This window comes from Dinoponera quadriceps, unplaced genomic scaffold (genome assembly GCF_001313825.1).
Source record: "Dinoponera quadriceps isolate SergipeBrazil2010 unplaced genomic scaffold, ASM131382v1 scaffold3289, whole genome shotgun sequence".
In the NCBI taxonomy this organism is placed as follows: Eukaryota; Metazoa; Arthropoda; class Insecta; order Hymenoptera; family Formicidae; genus Dinoponera; species Dinoponera quadriceps.
The window spans coordinates 1,465,002-1,481,917 of record NW_014558238.1 but is presented as its reverse complement, the minus strand read 5'-3'; the positions used below and the strand labels follow the sequence as shown (position 1 = coordinate 1,481,917).

General features: G+C 48.2%; 1 protein-coding gene across 4 annotated transcripts in view; it reads left to right on the top strand.

The window, feature by feature from the left end:
- Positions 1–16,916, top strand: part of LOC106749769 (nucleolysin TIAR) — a 229,398-nt gene that overhangs the window by 87,443 nt on the left and 125,039 nt on the right. For 2 of the 4 annotated variants that reach the window (XM_014629543.1, XM_014629541.1), the window contains exon 1: positions 37–264. The exons of the other annotated variants lie outside the window; for them this stretch is intronic. In XM_014629543.1, coding sequence (XP_014485029.1) covers positions 87–264 — 178 coding nt within the window. In that variant the 5' untranslated portion in view covers positions 37–86. Of the gene's footprint in view, positions 1–36; positions 265–16,916 lie in introns of those variants that run through there. 4 annotated transcript variants of the gene reach the window in all.

Sequence of the window (16,916 nt, the reverse complement as noted above, 5' to 3'; positions counted from 1 at the left end):
TCATCACGATCGAGAGAGAGAGAGAGAGAAGTGGTAATCGGTGCGCCAGGTGGATGCGGCTGTATCTGCGGCCGTGATATGCGAAAATGGCGGTTGCGCCCGGTAAGAATAAATTGAAAATGGGCAGTGCGGGCCGATACTACGGTGCTTATCTCATCTACGACGTGGCGAACTCATGCCTCGCCGCCTTGCACGCCAAGATGCCTCCTCCGGCGGTCGTCACGCGAACCAACCCTCCGTCTCCCGTGCACGTCCAGAACCCCCGTAAGTTTTCTTCCTCCTTTCTGCGTTTCTCTCCGCTTTCTGTGTGACTGCGGTGTTTCGGCGCGATGGCGATCGCAGATGTTCGATTCCCTCGATTTTCTCCGGCGCGCGTTTTTCAGCAATTAAATTCTTTCCCGCCCCGTTCGCGATTCACTCGCGAGCGAATCGCGGAAGCGTGACGTGTAATAANGGGGGGGGGGGGGGATATTTAGTAAATTGTTTCGCGGATCTCTTTCCCTCGTTCGGCTACCGTGACGCGGCGCGGTGTTGCGCCAATCGCCGATGCGGAAGGATCGATTTTAATTATAAAATATGAAGAAAAATGATCGCCGCGTATGAACGTGTGAGCGCGAGCGGGAACCCTGTTCTAGAAATAAATGCGGCCGGTTGACTTCGCTCGAAATAAATCACATGTAAATCAGGAGGGACCGCTGTAAGAGGACACGTTCTAACCGTCAGTTCCATGAGATATTGAGTGTTGGGCGCAAAAATAGCCGGATCATTTTCTATCGTTACTAAAATATGAGAGCCCGTTCGGGCGGTTAACGGCAGGATCTTTCCGGTTGCATGTTTCGAGCCGATTAGGACCAACTAACACACACACACGCTCGCGGAAAAAGAAGGGGGCAGATTAGACGGACAAAATTGTGTAAGAATAAAAAAAGACCGGTGATTTTAACAAGAGAAGATTCTTGTTAACATTATCAGAGCGATTTGCCGGCCGGGAATGACGTATTGTCCGTGCCAACAACGGCGTATAACGTTACAAACGTGTGTTTTAACTCCCGGCGATTGTTCCGTCCGAAACGCGCGAATATATTTAGATGCGCATTTGTTGCGTCGCGTCACGTAAACGCAGGCGCGTAATTACACGGCGCTGGATCGCATTCAGGCTTACGATATTCTTAATTGCGTCGGTATAATGCGAGAACGCACTGGCTGCGCCCTCGTACTTCTCGCCCGCGATTGCGCCGCTTGCATTTTTAATTCGCGAGATAAAGCGAGGATCCGCGCGAGATTCTTTCGAAAAATTCGCATCAATCCGGCCGGATGGGGGAGTATCGCGCCCGTTTCCCCACAAACGACTTTTAAGGCAATATCGATAACATTAAATATTCACTACCGAAATACGTACGAGGCTGATGTCTTATTCAGAGAAATAGCGGCGTAACAGCGCGCGCACACGCGAGTGCCGACGTGCATTATTCGCAAAATGGAGCATAACCTTAAGCTGCGCCAATGCGTAGTATAAACTGTTTTCAGTGAGGCGGGGTATCGATATATACCTACGATATCGCGTCATAGGCTAATACCGCGGTGGTTAGTAACATAACTCGGAGCTACGCTTCTTTCTTATGACGCTCAGCTGATCTCCGCGTCGCAACGCGGAGAATATCCCGTTATATCGCGCGAAAATCCCCGCGACAACGACTGTTCCCTTCCTGTAACCTTCTGTAACGCGGCCTTTTTCACACGGTTTCCCGTATTTCAGGTTCGAATTCAACATCGTCTCGCGCCAAGTCACTTGAAACAAATGAAGAGAAATGCGCGATGATGCGCGACGCGACTATTTATTTAATTTAGTCATCGGGGAAGAGTGATTTATCTATGTCGTGGGTATATACACTCGCTATCTGGTCGCGGCTAACGCACAAACGTCCCTTGTTCGCTATTTCGCACCGTTGACGTCTCACGCCAACGATTTTCCCCATCCTTCTCTCTCTCTCTCTCTCTCGATATTCACCCTCGCCCGACGATACCGATAGGTAGCGACCGATAATACGTGACAAACTCAATATTACATCGGCATTCGAGATGTCGGGGCGTGCTTTTTCCCTCCGCCCTACTCCGGCCCGTCCGACACCTACTTTCGCGCCCCTTGTCATATTTTATTTCCTTCCTTTCCCTTTACTTCCAGCGCGGCCAGGTGAGGAAGTAAGAAGGCATAGATGCCGGCGCGAGAAAGGGTGGAAACACCCTATGAGACGGGATAGCGTGTCTGTTTTGATTTATAAGAATTCGCCACGAACCCCTAACCCACCTTTCTAAGTCTGGCCTCACCCCCGAGCTCTCGTAGATCGAGCTAGATCAACCCCCACCCGTCGACCTATCTCGCGCGTGAATAATAGGCAGATACCCTCTACTACCCGTCGCTTCACCAACCTCGCCACGATTTTCTTCTCTCATTCCACCGCTCACCCTCTCTCTCTCTCTCTACCTCCCTTCCTCTATCTCTTTCTCGCTTTTTCCCGCGCTCTTTTTTCATTCGTCTCTCTATCGCGTCCCGATCGCGCGCCGATCGTTCTTCTCGCGAACGACGGACGAGCTTCATCTCGTCGCTGGTCAATGAAACGATCTATCAACGTTTGTGCCAGAACAAGAACTGTTACAAAACATTAGCGAGTCATGAAAGATTTTGCATCGCTGCCCGTTCCGCGAGGGTATACACGGATCGGGGACACGTCATCAATCTTTTTACTTCGCGCGCGTCGGTCCGGTTCCAGCGCGGCTGGAGATGAGTCGTGATATCCGAGAGACGAATCGCGCTAATTTGCAGGTGTCGCGCTCTCACATTGATAAATAGAAAGTATCGTTTTGATCACTTCTGCTCTTTTATTTTTTTATTCGTTTTATTCGTTGTTTGTTTTCGACGAAAATAATTACGCGAGTCATGATCCATGATGATACAATTTTGCGTCGAAAAAGCAAAAAAAAATTGGAAAAGAGAGAAGCGCAGCAACGTTTTCGTTTACATACGTAAACTGCGATGCGAAATGTAATTACATGTAGAAGCAATTTACAGTCGGTTATAGTGTAGCCGCTCATTTGTGAAAGAATTCGCAGCGATCCGCTGTAATACCGAATGCATATTGCGCGCCGGTCGAAGGACAGGAAGCGAAATGTCTGCAAACTTTTTCAATACGCGTTCGCCGGCCTACTTATTTTCTCAATGGCAGTTTTTCACAAAGACACACCCTGTCGTTGCGCCACAGCTGTCGGCTCTAATCTACTCGTGATTATTACTACTCGTCTCTCGAAAGGCCTGCTGCCCTGGCTTAGTCATCGATTGCCATAACAGTAAAAGTGATGCCGTACCAGTGTCAGTTCGTTGACCTTCGCTAGAGAGGAACCGATAAAACGCGAACGTGAAGGAGCAAAAATACGCAAAATTGTACGTTGGAATAATTGTTGCAAGCACACGGTCGGTACACGTCTAATTACAATACGATCGAACGTCGAAATTGATTTCCCAGCAATTCCGTAGACTCGGAATTTTTCTGCGCAATCTCTCTGATGCGAATATCCAAATGCAAATAGCTCCGTCGGACGTACGAATGCTCGCGCTCGTTGCCCCGCAAAATCTCATGTAATATGCTGTGTGTGCCAGCGCTATTCAAGGCGGGCGAATGCATCGTAAGTGCTACCAAACGCTTAATTATTCACCGGCACACTAGTATAATTATTGTACAATTTCTCGGCGATATCGTGCGCGTGCTACGACTCTGCCTGCCATCGACCAGTGTCATACCCCCCGAACGTGCAATTTTTTTCCGCATAGCTCCCTCACGAACGCGCGCCGATCGATTTCGCGTACTTACAGCTTTGGCGTTTGCATGCCGAAACAAAATGCACATGACGTATGCACGTCATCCGAAAGGCACGTGCGTTTTACGTGCCGGCTCGTAAAATCTCGATATTTTTGCGTTGTCAAATTAAATGAGAGAGAAAGAGAGCACACGCTGTTCATAATTCGAACGAAGACCGGTGCCGGTTTTTACGTCGACACACATCGTACGTAATATATTTTTTTACCTCTCGATATTGGCTTTATAAACGAAGACGCACGCCATCGATAAGGTAAATCGCATTAAACATTCGTCCGGTGAATTTATTGAGAAAATCGCGCCCCGCTCCGTCGTCCATTTCAACCACTTCGGTCACCGCGTGTACGAGCAAAGGTAACGCGCGATATTCCGCGGTTGATGAACGTGACATATGCGGCCGATAAACGTTCGTCAATTTTGAATGGATTTATCGATTGTAACGCGGATCGATATTACGTGTCATGCAGAATCCGTCGGTGCCCCGGTGCCTCTCTGTTATCCCGTCTGTCTTTATCTTAATTAAAACGGAGAAGTGAGTTGCGAAGGTCGCTCGTAAAGCACCTCGCCTGATTACAGAAACAATACCTTGTTAACCCCCCACCGGTGACCTGCCAATCACCTTCGCAGGTAAGGGCCGTCGCTACTTAGAGGTCCCGAGTCTTCACGGTATTTGCACAATCGTCGTAATCCCTACGGATATCAGTCTGTCATAGATGCAATAACGGTGTCGCGATTGTCACGGATCTCGCGCTCGCGACCCGATTGCATCGTTCGGCTCGCCAAGAACGTTTCCTCGTGCAGGAATCGTGAATTTTAATATCGTCGAATCGACAATGTATATAATACAGCGAATAAAATTTATTTATTTACGCGCGCGCGCGTGTGTGTGCGCACTTTTAAAATGAAATGTTTCTATATATATGACGAAAAATTTATTTATTTTCATTCGTTCATCGATTCGTAAAATTGACTTTTATGTTTCCGCTGTATTTAATGTACATTTCAAATAAGTTGTACATCCACATCATATTTGAAAAGAGAGAAAAAGAGGTGTGAGAGAGAGAGAGAGAGAGAGAGAGAGCGAGAGGACAACATGAAACTCCCGGAAAATTATTGCGGCCAAATAACAGCAACAAGGGCGTGCGATTTACTTTCTATATACTGCTCTGTACGTTTTAAAATAACAATCCAATTTCCGTGCGGGTACATTTTATACACATACTCACGGATATTTGTGAGGTCAAGCCCGAATTACTCCCACGGGGATGCCCCCTAGGTTACCTCCTCAAAATTGCTTTGCATAACGTATTTGTGTAAGATACAGGAGGTTCTCCCCCCAAAAAAAATTATTCCCCCCCGTTAAGATAAAAAGAGCTGCACATAATATTTCTTCGTTATTACTTCCCAGCCCCGGTGGTGGAAAAATTCGAAATTCACACGGAACACGCAGATTGTGTCCTTTTATACTTCCTCCGCATATAACAAGCGTCCTCGCAAAAAGCATGTACCCCCGCATTGAGGTGGGTAAAATAATAGCGTCGTAAAAATAAGAGCACGTGGCTCTCGCATCATACTAAAATCCGTTGACAATATGCATCACGTATCGACGCGGGTCCCGAGCGTAACGGTGCTGCAACGGCCGTGACACCGTTGTATAACAATTTCCGTAGCGATTCGTCGAGGTATCGACGCGACATCGATGCGAATATCCGAAAGTGACGATACCTTCGCGTCAACTTCGCGACGCGAATACACAATGGCCGCGTTGAAATGTAAGGGAACTCGGGGTAAGTCGAGATTGCTAAAAAAAGGAGCTTAATAAAAACGAGACAATCTTAGTTGAGATGTTTGCTAAAACTTTTCATAATCAACGTTTAATTAAATTTTGACGTTATATAACCCGAATTGAGCCAAAAAGAAATAAAGAAAAATTTGTTCAAAAAGCTCTGGTTTCATTTTACCCCTCAACTCATTTGACTCATCTCTCTCTCTCTCTCTCTCCTTCTTATACGCGCAAATCCAAATCTGTGGTTATTTATATATGCATTTTTCTTATCCCGTCTTGCCTCGAGTTCCCCCACATCCACGCGCATCTAATATGCAGATGTTTGAGTAGGTTGCGGCCTGATTACAGCTGATTGCTGTATGATACATGCGCGCTGCGACAGTGTAACAGGTTTTATCACAATTAATTGTTTTACGTCGTTTGCATAATATGAGGCGGTCAAGCTTTAAATGGCTTATGCGAACGATGTTATATGCCAAAGCGCGAGAGAGCGCGACGGCCGCAACTTACACGCCACTTCTATTTACGGAACGCTCCTTCCGCATGCGGGAACGAGGAGATATACGAAAAGTTATTCGTGCGCAACAGTAACAACGAGGACGCCGAAGTCGTTTTTCAGCGGCAGAGTTTCACTTGATATAATGGCGGGATCGTTGCCGAGCCGGAGGCAACGTTCAGCGGTTTTATGAGATGTGAAATTAAGCCCCCTAACTGCCGTCGGTCATTTTTTACATCCAAAATAGACCCACGCCCGGCGCCCTTCGAAAGTCGGCGCGCCGCGCGCGGTATCGAAGCGGAAAATCAATATCGTTCTGAGAACTCGCGACTAACGTAAACAGCAAAATGTTTTGGTATATTAAATAGAAACTTTCGTGCGCGCTATTGATTGACGGAGTATACACAGCGATTCAATTTCGATTGTCGAAACCGGCTCGATTCTATTTCGATACGTACTTACGGGCTGCATCCGGCCTGGCCGGTTTACCGAGTCGCAAAGCGGATATCTCATTTAACTCCATGAAAATTTCACTCCGATCTACGATCCTCGACGGACGTGATGCCGATTAGAGGCGATCTCTTTTTGATTATCTTCTGATTCAATTTCCCGTAATTACTATTACGAAATTGCAAAGCGCACGTTAATATCACAAGTTTGTCGCGCGACAATCGTATTCATCGTATGCCGAGATGAAATACGCGTCTTTCATGAATATTGAATGTGAAAGAGCTTTTTTATAATAATGTTCATTTTATGTACGCACTTCTGCACAGCTACAATTTTCCTTGATACGACATTCCCCGACAAATCAGATTCTCGCGAGCCCTCCGTTTATCATAATACATCTTTCTCCGGCAACGAGCGTGCCCCTCTCTTCCGCAATAAATGCGCGATAAATATTATTATTGCTTATATTACATGGCTTACCCTGCAAATTATTCCATAAAACGTCACGCATTCGCAGAATGCGCATGTCAAAGCGCGAAGAAACGTTGACAAACCGATTCGCGACATATTCCACCTTTGATATGTTAAACTTTCAGTCTCTTTCTCGAAAACAGTCGGCTTCTCCGTCGCATTTCATGGATTTGCCGACTTTCGTCAAATTCCGCCTCGCCGTCTTCCCTCTTTCTCTCCCTCGGTTAGCTCCTCGTTCTTTCGCCATTCCCCTTCGCGTCCTCATTCGTCTCTACTTATGCTCCCTCTTTTATCCCTTCTTGAACTTAGCGGAATCTCCCTACAGCTCGCTGCATCCAGCAGATTCGTTTCCTCTCGCCCCGGCGCTGTTCTTGCCGTCTACCCAACGTCGTCGCTTAATTACCAGCCGTTTAGGTCTTAATTGTTAATTTAGCGCGTTACGTTATTCTTCGCGATGCTCGTTAAAGGTGAAAATGCGGGTCGGTTACGTCGCGAGGCGGGGAAATGAGATTTCTCTTGAGAACCGCGAAACGGAAACGAGAAAAACAGAGAGAGAGAGAGAGAGAGAGAGAGACTAGCAAAAAAATGGTGAGGACGGAAGGCCGGCGTTTTAGCGCGACTATGCCGTTAATGGAGCGCTGTAAAATGTATACGACGGAAGTATAACTACGGGTACGTTGCGATAAGAATGGCAAGAAGATAGCGGGTTTACTACTGGATCTTAAGTCGCCGCGCGTCTTTTGACAAACCGTCACCATTATTACATCCGAGAGCGGGAAAGTACCCATAATTCCACACATTGTCTTTTCCCCGCGGCCGCGGTGAATATCCGCGAATCTTTGCGGAACATATATCGCGCAGCCCGGCGGCGCCGTGAAACTCCCTCGAAACATATCGTAGATGTCGATAGAGATTCAAAACGGAGCGTAACTTGGAACAAGTCGCGGCTATACATTTGGGCGCGAGTTAATCTAATTAATCGCTTTGTTCGTTAAACAATACACTACGTCTGCGTTCGGTGAAAAATCGCGGTTCGACAGTCTCGCGCGAATTACAGAATTTTTCAGACCCCTTCTTTCTTTCTCTCTCTCTCTCTCTCTCTCTCTCTTTCTCGCGTCGGTAGAGCCGAATTGTATGAGCCACTTTCGGAAAGTCGGGAAACCCCTATTTGTCAAGCTAGCCGGTTTTCCACATCGATGCGCCAATAATTCGATCACGATTTTAAAACTAAATTCACGTTTCTCCAACGGGAACTGCACGTCAATGGTCAAGGTCCTCTCGTTAGACCTGGGAACGTTATTTTCTCTATATATTTCAGGGTCGAGCGGGTAGTTTCTCGTCTTTTCCTCACTCTCTTTCGCCCGCCTTCGTAGTCCCTCTTGCTCGCGCTCTCCCCCTTCCTTTCGCCCTCTCTTTTTCTCTTCGGAAGTCCGAAGGTAAATATTTCGGTCACGTAGTACCCATCGTTCTCTCTCAAATGCCGGAGCTTGCAAGCTACGCGCGCTCAGTGCACCGCTCTGAGTGATATTTTGCTATTTAATCCTCTCTCGATGTTCAACGCGGTTTCACGCCCCCCTCCCTCCCTCTCCTCGCACGTTTTCTCGTGCTCGGCTCGGCCTCTCTTTAATTTCCACGGGAAGACACCACCTCCTCCGGCAGCTTCTGTTACACCAAGCGGCAACTTCGGGAAACCGTTTCCCGTCGGCGTAACCGTCCACCTTCAACCCTCGCTCTGAATCCGAACGACGGCAACGACGGCTTGGTCCGCGGGTTACACGAGTGACCCGTCGGCGATTTTTCTCGGCCAAGTCCCGGCCTTTCCTTCCACTCTCGTAGCGCTCTGGGCAACCTTGCCCCCCCCCCCTTTCCCCCGTTCTGCCTTCCTCCTCGCTCCCATTGTTATCTACCACCATTGTCATTCGTCGCGCGAGCGACTCGTCCGGTAGCGCGAAACGGATTAACCCGTCTTTGTCAATGATATCCAGAGAAGGGGGAGGGAGGGGGGTGGCCACTCGACGCCCGACGGAGCTATGCAATTAATGTCAATCGGTCCTGACCGTGTTTTGTTCCTTTCCACTTTTGCGTCGCAGTCGAGTCGAGATCGAGCGCGACTCGCCCGGCGGCCGCAACATCCCAAGTGAAATTAAGTCCGCGGACTCGAGAGCGAGCCTCGAAATCGAGGGCCGGGTTTACTATGGAAGTTGCTCGGAGAAACGCGCTAAATCACCGCGCGTACGTGTGCGCTAGCTTGTATTGATCTCTACGCGTTACTCGAATAAAGTCCACGATGCGAAAGGGGAGCCGGGGATCCCACCGCTGCTCGGCTGCTCGCGTATGTATGAGCGCTCCAGATTGAAGGCTTTATACCCGCCGTACATGATGATTATATCAAAATTCAATTGTCGTTCTCTCGTTTCCCGCATGCCCCGCAGATTGTGTATTATCAATCTCTCGAGTCACCACGCGTAACTTGAAAATAACGCGATCCCACGATAAAGGAGAGGTTTATTCCGAGCCACGGTGCGTGTGTGTGTGTGTGGGTGTGCCGTTACCTTTCAGCTACCGGCGGTGCATCAGCAACGCATTGACCCTGATTCCTACGGGCAAAATTTTTTACAGCAATACCTCTCCGCTAGTTAAGACATATTTTGCACTGTAAAATCAACGGAGCGGAGAACATTCTCACGAGCCGCCATTCTTTTAACCTTTAAAGGTCGAGACGTGGAAGCCGGCGAGAGAAAGAGAAAGAGACAACCAGAGCGAGGGAGAGAGAAAGAGAGAGAGAGAGAGAGAGAGAGAAGAAGAGAGTAATTACGCGCGGGGTCGACTATGAGCACTTTAAATTGCTCGGATGCACATCGTGATGAGCGTCGGGCGCGGGGAACTTTATTAGCAGCGGGTCGTATTTATAAACTAATAGTGATTTATAAACAGCGGCCAAACAATGGCGCGACGTGACCATGAATCACCGCGGCCCGGGTGAAAATCGCGCGGCGCGCCACCGCCTCCGCCGCCGGAGGGTGAACACGTTAAGTCTTCGCGAAAATTAAAGAGCTTTCGCGAAAATTACGAGCGACATAGAAAACCGCGGGCGCGGTAACGTCAGGACTTGCATACCATTTGCAACAAATTACGGAAGGAATGTTGAAGTTTGGACAGTTCCAATTTAGTCCGTGCCGCCTGACACGACCGTGTGCTTTGGATCGCTTTCGCCGGCGTTACACGTATTGAACAAAACGTATCGCAATTTGGCAAGCGCAGTCAGACAGGCATTGGTGGCGTACGAATAGTCCGACCGTTCGCGCGCGCGCGCGCGAGAGAGAGAGAGAGACAGAAAGAGAACAGGGCTTGACGCTGATATAATTCGGATCTTGAAGCGGTAGACACGGAGGAATAACGTCTCGCTGTTCGTTCCTTCGCGATAAACACGTCGTTATGTTCGAAATTCGATTAAAAGCACACGTATAATATGTAGGGGAGGGGTTTGCGAAGTTTCGGAACGATTAGCGGGAAGAGACTCGTCCCGTATAACGGCACGTGAAACAATAGTCTGTTCTTAATATATCTCGCGTATATCTATTTGCATGTTCCAGCCTTTCGCCAATGACTCTTTCGCACGCTCGGTGTAGAGTCCCGGCCTTCCGCGAGACGCGCCTTTCACGGGATTTTCTGTTTCATAATTTTACCTCCGGACCGTAACTTGCGTAAAATATTAGCGGATTGCGCGATGCGACGGAAGTTGCTGAAAACTTCACTTCGCTCCAAGTTAAATGGAAAACAAAGTTTTATTATCAATTTACACCGTTTGAAGATTATTCGCGAATGGCGGGGGGAGAAAAAGAAACCGCTTTACCCCATCGCCTATAATCCATCGATATTCCGTTATTTACGAAGAGAATCGACCCCCCCCCCTCCCCCCCCGGCGCATTGACGAGAGAAGGAGGAGGGAAGAATACGTACGTAAAGTTTTGTCAATCTTAATCAAGATCTCGCGGTATAAGCCGCGAACGATCCGACCCGCGGCCGATCCTCGCCCGTAAACGGTCAGATTCGAGAAAAAGGAGAAAGGCGAAGACTCGCTCGCGCGCGCCACGTTCGTTTCCCATCCCCTTCCTAACTCACCACTTTACCCTTTTTATTCCGCGAGATAGATAAACGGCGTTTCGTGTCCCTTGGAATAACCGGCTGCGATACTGCGGCATGAAATTGGACGACGCTGTCACAAGAATCGCATTAGTCGTCGGGCGTAGCGTGCTGGAAAGTGCGCACACAAGCTAATTACAGGACAACACGAATGTCTCTAATTACTTTTATTCCAATTCCAACGAAATTTGTTGGAGCGGGATTCCCCGCGGACGTGTATATCTATAATGCGCGACCCCCGGTGGTGTGGGTGGCGCGTACGGTGCAGTAAGTGTGCTACGTACGCGCGTGTACGCGCGGCTCTACGTACCTAGCGGTGCATGCCTATCGACCACCGGCGGGTATCGCTATTAAAATTCGCGATCGAGGATAATCCGCAAATTGAGCGAAATCCCGGTGACAAAACAGCGACAATGTCCATCGGCAATTTCATAGGGCCGTGGACGCTCACGGGCGTAGGGTTAAAACCTGGCCGACCCTGACTTGATTCCCATCGATCGGATCGGCACACCGTCGGCGGGTCTACTCCTTATACGGCGATCGGACGAATTTTTGCGGGAATCCCTACGCTCTACGGGATGAACCGTCAACTCTCTCATCGCGACGAGAGAGAATTATCATGAATTGTCCGGTATTGAAATGTCCAAGGAAGCACGAATGATTTGTATTTTGCTCACACGACAGCCGCTTTACTCTCGCAGTTCTTCTGCGAAACCGGTTCGATAACGCGATAGTCACTTCGCTACAAAGCGACGAAAGATGTGTGAACAGCAAGTAACGTCGATATAATAATTTATCTTGTTCCCGAAGATTAAATCTGCTGGAGGAGAAAGTAATGAAAAAAAAAGAAGATAAGCGGCGACGTAGAGTAAGAAGTTACTCGGAGGGCTATCTGAAAATAGAAGTCACTCACCTTTCGTGGGACATGGCAGACGTCTTAAACGAAACTGAGATACTGATAGGATACTGGAAAAGCTGGTGCTCGCGCGGAATTGCTTTACTCTTCAGGGACGACAATCCCGTTCGTCTCGCTGGCATGCAATCGAGTCATTCCTGCAGATCGACACCGGTCTACTGTCTCTACTATTAAGTTGTTTGTTCAACGATTTGGATCTGTGTGTATGCGAGAGTGAGGTGCAGATGGGATCAGTTTTCAAGCCAAATATACCTTAGCCCTTCGCACATACTGTCGTCACCGATACACACGGTCTCACGGACAACGCGAACGATAACTCCCCTGTCCTTTCTTTCGCTGCGTCGCGTTGGATCCGTTCAGAAAAATTCACGTGTGTTCGATTAAAATCTGCCACATTTAGTTTTTTTTTTTTCCATAAAGAAGATAAGAAATCAAGAAAACGAGAAATGAAACTCGTTTTTCCGAGCTTTTAAATGTTTTAATTTAAATACACGATTTCAATGCAAAAGGAGGAGGAGAAGCTTCTCATTTGCTCATCGGGGCGCTTTCGGCGACTGTCCGAATGCAATCGTAAACAGTCCGCTTTATATATAATTGGTACTCACCGCGATAGAAAAATAACAATAAAAGGGTTTTAGAGAGAGAGAGAGAGAGAGGCGAAATCAAGGAACGTGTGTCGCTTTAATTCGCCGCTAATTCCGTTTTCTTTCGCATCTCGTCACGTGACGATCACCTCGTTTCCGCACTAATGAGATTATATTTCAACGCGCGCGCGCGCGCGGTCGTTGTCATTAATATCGCGGCTAATTTCCCTGGACGAGTTTAACGGGTAATTCGGCGACGCGGCGCGACGTTAGCGCGCGACGTATGAAAGGAAAATCGAACGAGAGAGAGAGAGAGAATATACGAGGGCGAGTTCGGCGAGCGAGCAGTGAAAGATCGGCTTCCGTAGGTCTAGCGTTTTTGTAAGTCTGCGGTCGTCTACTTTACGTTGGTCAAAGGAAGTGCGCGGCGAGGTTGCTTTTTAGACCTTCCAGTTTTTCATCACGGGTTCAAAGAAGATATTATGTGAGTAGAAAAAGAGAGAGAGAGAGAGACTGGGCGGTAGTCCATTCCCCTCCGTCCCGCTGCTCTCACGCTCCCTCCCCCTCTCTCCTCTCTCTCCGCGCCGCTCCTTTCTTCGGGTGGTATTTGAAAATACCCTTGCTCGGAAGCGCGCGGGGCTTGGTAAGCGCGGGTTGGAAACTTTGATAGGCGACCACCTAACCACCTTAGCGGGTTGGTAATTCAAACAAAGCTAGCCCCGTAGTGAACCCGCCGGATCCATAAATCGGTAAAACGAGAGCAAAACGCGTAGATTGAAGAAAGTTGGAGGTAATAGATAGGGAGGAGTAGGCGTCCTACGGAATACCAAATGAGTGAGGATAGACGCCTCCCAGTCACATATTCTGTACCCAGTGTCTCAACTCTCGACCTTTAATATCCCTCCGTTCTCATCCGCGATCCTTCCATTCCTCTCTTCTCCTCCTCCCCGCTGCGTTCGATTCCAAACCGTACTACGGTACTTCTTCTTTACCAGCCAACGCGATTCTCTCCCCTCCCCACCCTCTCTCTCTTTCCTCCAATATTCCCGAACTACCCAATTCTACGCGAGACCTGCGAAGAATAACTGAATTCGATTCGTCCGAGCGATCGAAATCGACAACTCACCGGGGTGGGTGCGGAAAGATCCTGACGATCTTATCGATGTATCGTCTCGTTAGTTTCCCGAGGAAGGGAAGAGAGGTGGTAACGAACGGCGACGCGCGATCGTTTGGCGATTTTATAATTCGGGATTCGCGCGGAATCGCGAGGCGAATCAGTGCGCGCGAGAGTAACGTTATATTATTGCATTTCTGTGCTGTGTAATAGAATTCCGTCGCGACTCTTCAGCTTTACGGCCGAGGAAATTTGGATGAGATCTCCAGCGAGAGTTCAGTGGGATAGAACCTTATCGAGCTCGCGAAGACAGTTTCCGGGGAACCTTAAGAACTCGGGAACTAATAGCTGCGAGGAGACTTAAGAGGAAAGCTAGACGAATGAACGAAGTCGCGAAAAGTTTCGGATGGTTGTCAAAGTTCGTCGCGAAACCGGACGATGAACAGGAAATGCTATGTCTAATTGAGGGGCAGTAAGGAAACGATTGTGGCGGATAACCCTGACCTCGTTTTATCCCTTTCCGCGCGGTTTCTTCATGACGATGCACTTCGTACGCGCGGCGAAGAGCGTTGCGATCATCGACACGAGCGCTACGAGCGCGAACCGGCTGGGAAATTCTACGGGTTTTCCAACGTAAACTCCCGAGGGAGCGTATTCAAAATATACACCGTTTTCGCTGTGAAAACCGTCCTATCCTAGAAAAATGTAGCGCATCATAAACAATAAATATCCGGAATTTTCGTAACGTAACGCGAACAACGCGCAAATCACGAGCATCGCCCGGAGATTCAGGGTCGCGCATTACCTCTCGAAATATAAATCTCTTTTTATTGATAATTTGTCTCAATTAAACAAACATCGCGTTCGTTTGTCGCGCAAACACAAGTGCGGTCCATATTAATTCAATTACAAGTGCTATTTTAGATTAATCATATAAATTATCGAGAGTCCGTGCTACTATTTAACTCTCATAATTCCCGATATTGTTTGATAATGCCGCGATAACTCGCGATACGCGAAGTGGAACTCGAAATTAACGTATATAAATAATCCGCTCGGATCGAACGCACGTATGCTACCGCGGTAAAACATCGCTACGGTTTCGGCACGCCGATGCGTAATAAGAAGCCGGACACATGCCGACAAGATTAAGCCTATTATCGTTGCATGCTGCTTCGATAATACCCAGTCTATCCCTCATACACTGTCAGTGCTTTGCGAGAAATATCGCGCTCCGCAGTCGCGATATTAATTCGAGATTATCGTACCGATCGCGAGCATCGTTAAAGATGAAATCGACGAAAAAACACGTACGAAAGCAATTAACACAACGTGCAAAACAGTCCGTTTGCATTTCTTACGCGGGCGGAGAGGAGCGGCGTGAAATAAAACGGCGGATTTTTATTTTTATTCGCGTTATTGCATCTTTTGTTTATTGTTATTTAAAACGGCACGGTACCGTAATAGTCACTCGCGTAGTACCTCTCTCGCGAGTTGTTTTCGATGTGCGCGAAATGAAATCTACAAATGCGTAATGATCACTCAGTGGAATTTCAACTCTGCGAGAGGAGGAATATCGTTTATCGCGGGGACAAATATTGATTTTTCCGGATTCGCAGTGACTTAACTTTGTTACCGTCGTTTCATACATTTCACGAATACACCGAGAACTCGGGATGATGTTACCGCGCGAGTGTAAGGGTGACACAAATGTAAAGAAATAAAAACTGATGCCGCGGAGACCGTTAGCCGACGCATCGGGCGCACCGGCTGCACACACGTGCTCGTTTCATGAATTCTCGTTCGCGTAATTTGACTCACTGCATTTCGGGCTCTTTTTATTACATCGTCAGCTGAAGAGCACTCCGATTTTTTACGAGACGGTGTATCGCGTCTGTGACGTGGCTCTTAATTATCGTCGAGGAAATACCGCCTATTAGGCGAGAGAGCGGAAGACAACGAACGGATTACGGCCGGGTCGCGTCCTTCGTCTCGACTTCGCATCGATCGGATCCTTCGGACGATGATGATAATTATCCGCCTCTCGTGTAGACAATCTCAAGGATCGCCGCGGACAGTATTAATTCGGCCAGCTATTTACCCGGCTGTCTCTCTCGAAAATGCTTCTGAATTTCTCACGGAATTCCGCAAAGAAATTCCCTCTCGGAACGATTCTATGCGGAATTTTTATCGCGTCCACAACGGCGGAGATACCTTTGATTTTCCGGGCGAGATTTCATCTCGCTGAATTATTCTTCGGATTCATTACGCCGACAGTGTGGATTTAATCGTTCGAAATTGCCTAACGTCGGAGTGGCTGAGAATTCGAGTCCGCTGCTTCGGAGCTGTTTCGCGCACGTTCGATTACACCGGTGCGATGCAGGGGAGGAAGGGAAATAAAACAGCATCCGCGTCCTAGATAGAAACATATCGCGGCGAAGCTCCGCGGCGAGTGATACTCGACGTCGGGTGATTAAGGGTTAAGTAGGTGAAGGATGCGTTCGCGTCGGTAGTAACTTCATATTAAGCCGCCGATCTTTTTAATGCCGCAGCGGACGCGAAACGGTCGCGAGAGGGAGCGTGATTTTCGAACGAGGGCGGGGAATGTAATCAACCTTTACTAATCCGGGAAACAATGCAATAATGAAACTGAAATATTGTAAAACTCCCGCCGTCGACCGGAGAAAGCCAACCGCGAATGCGCCGTAACGCGTTTGGGGATGGGCGCAACGTGCATAGTAAATGGATCGACCAATATTTGCGGGCTTTTGGCAAACAATCAAACAAACAGAACCTACACGCCATGTTCGAACTAAATGTTAGTTAGCGCAAGTCAGGTGTGTGTCATTTCCATTAGTGGTGGTCGTGATTGTGTGGCTGTAACGTGCGTCATCCCTTGTTAGTCTCCGAGCATACATTATCCCGTTATATACTTAACGTACGGCAGGTTTATACCTGTTATGGGTATACCTGTGTGGGTATGTGTGCGCCCGTTCGCGATGTATACCTGTACCTTGAGCACCGCTCCCACGATTGCTTCTTTTTACACGAGGCGTGTCGTTGACCTCACTTACATTTCCTCGCTTA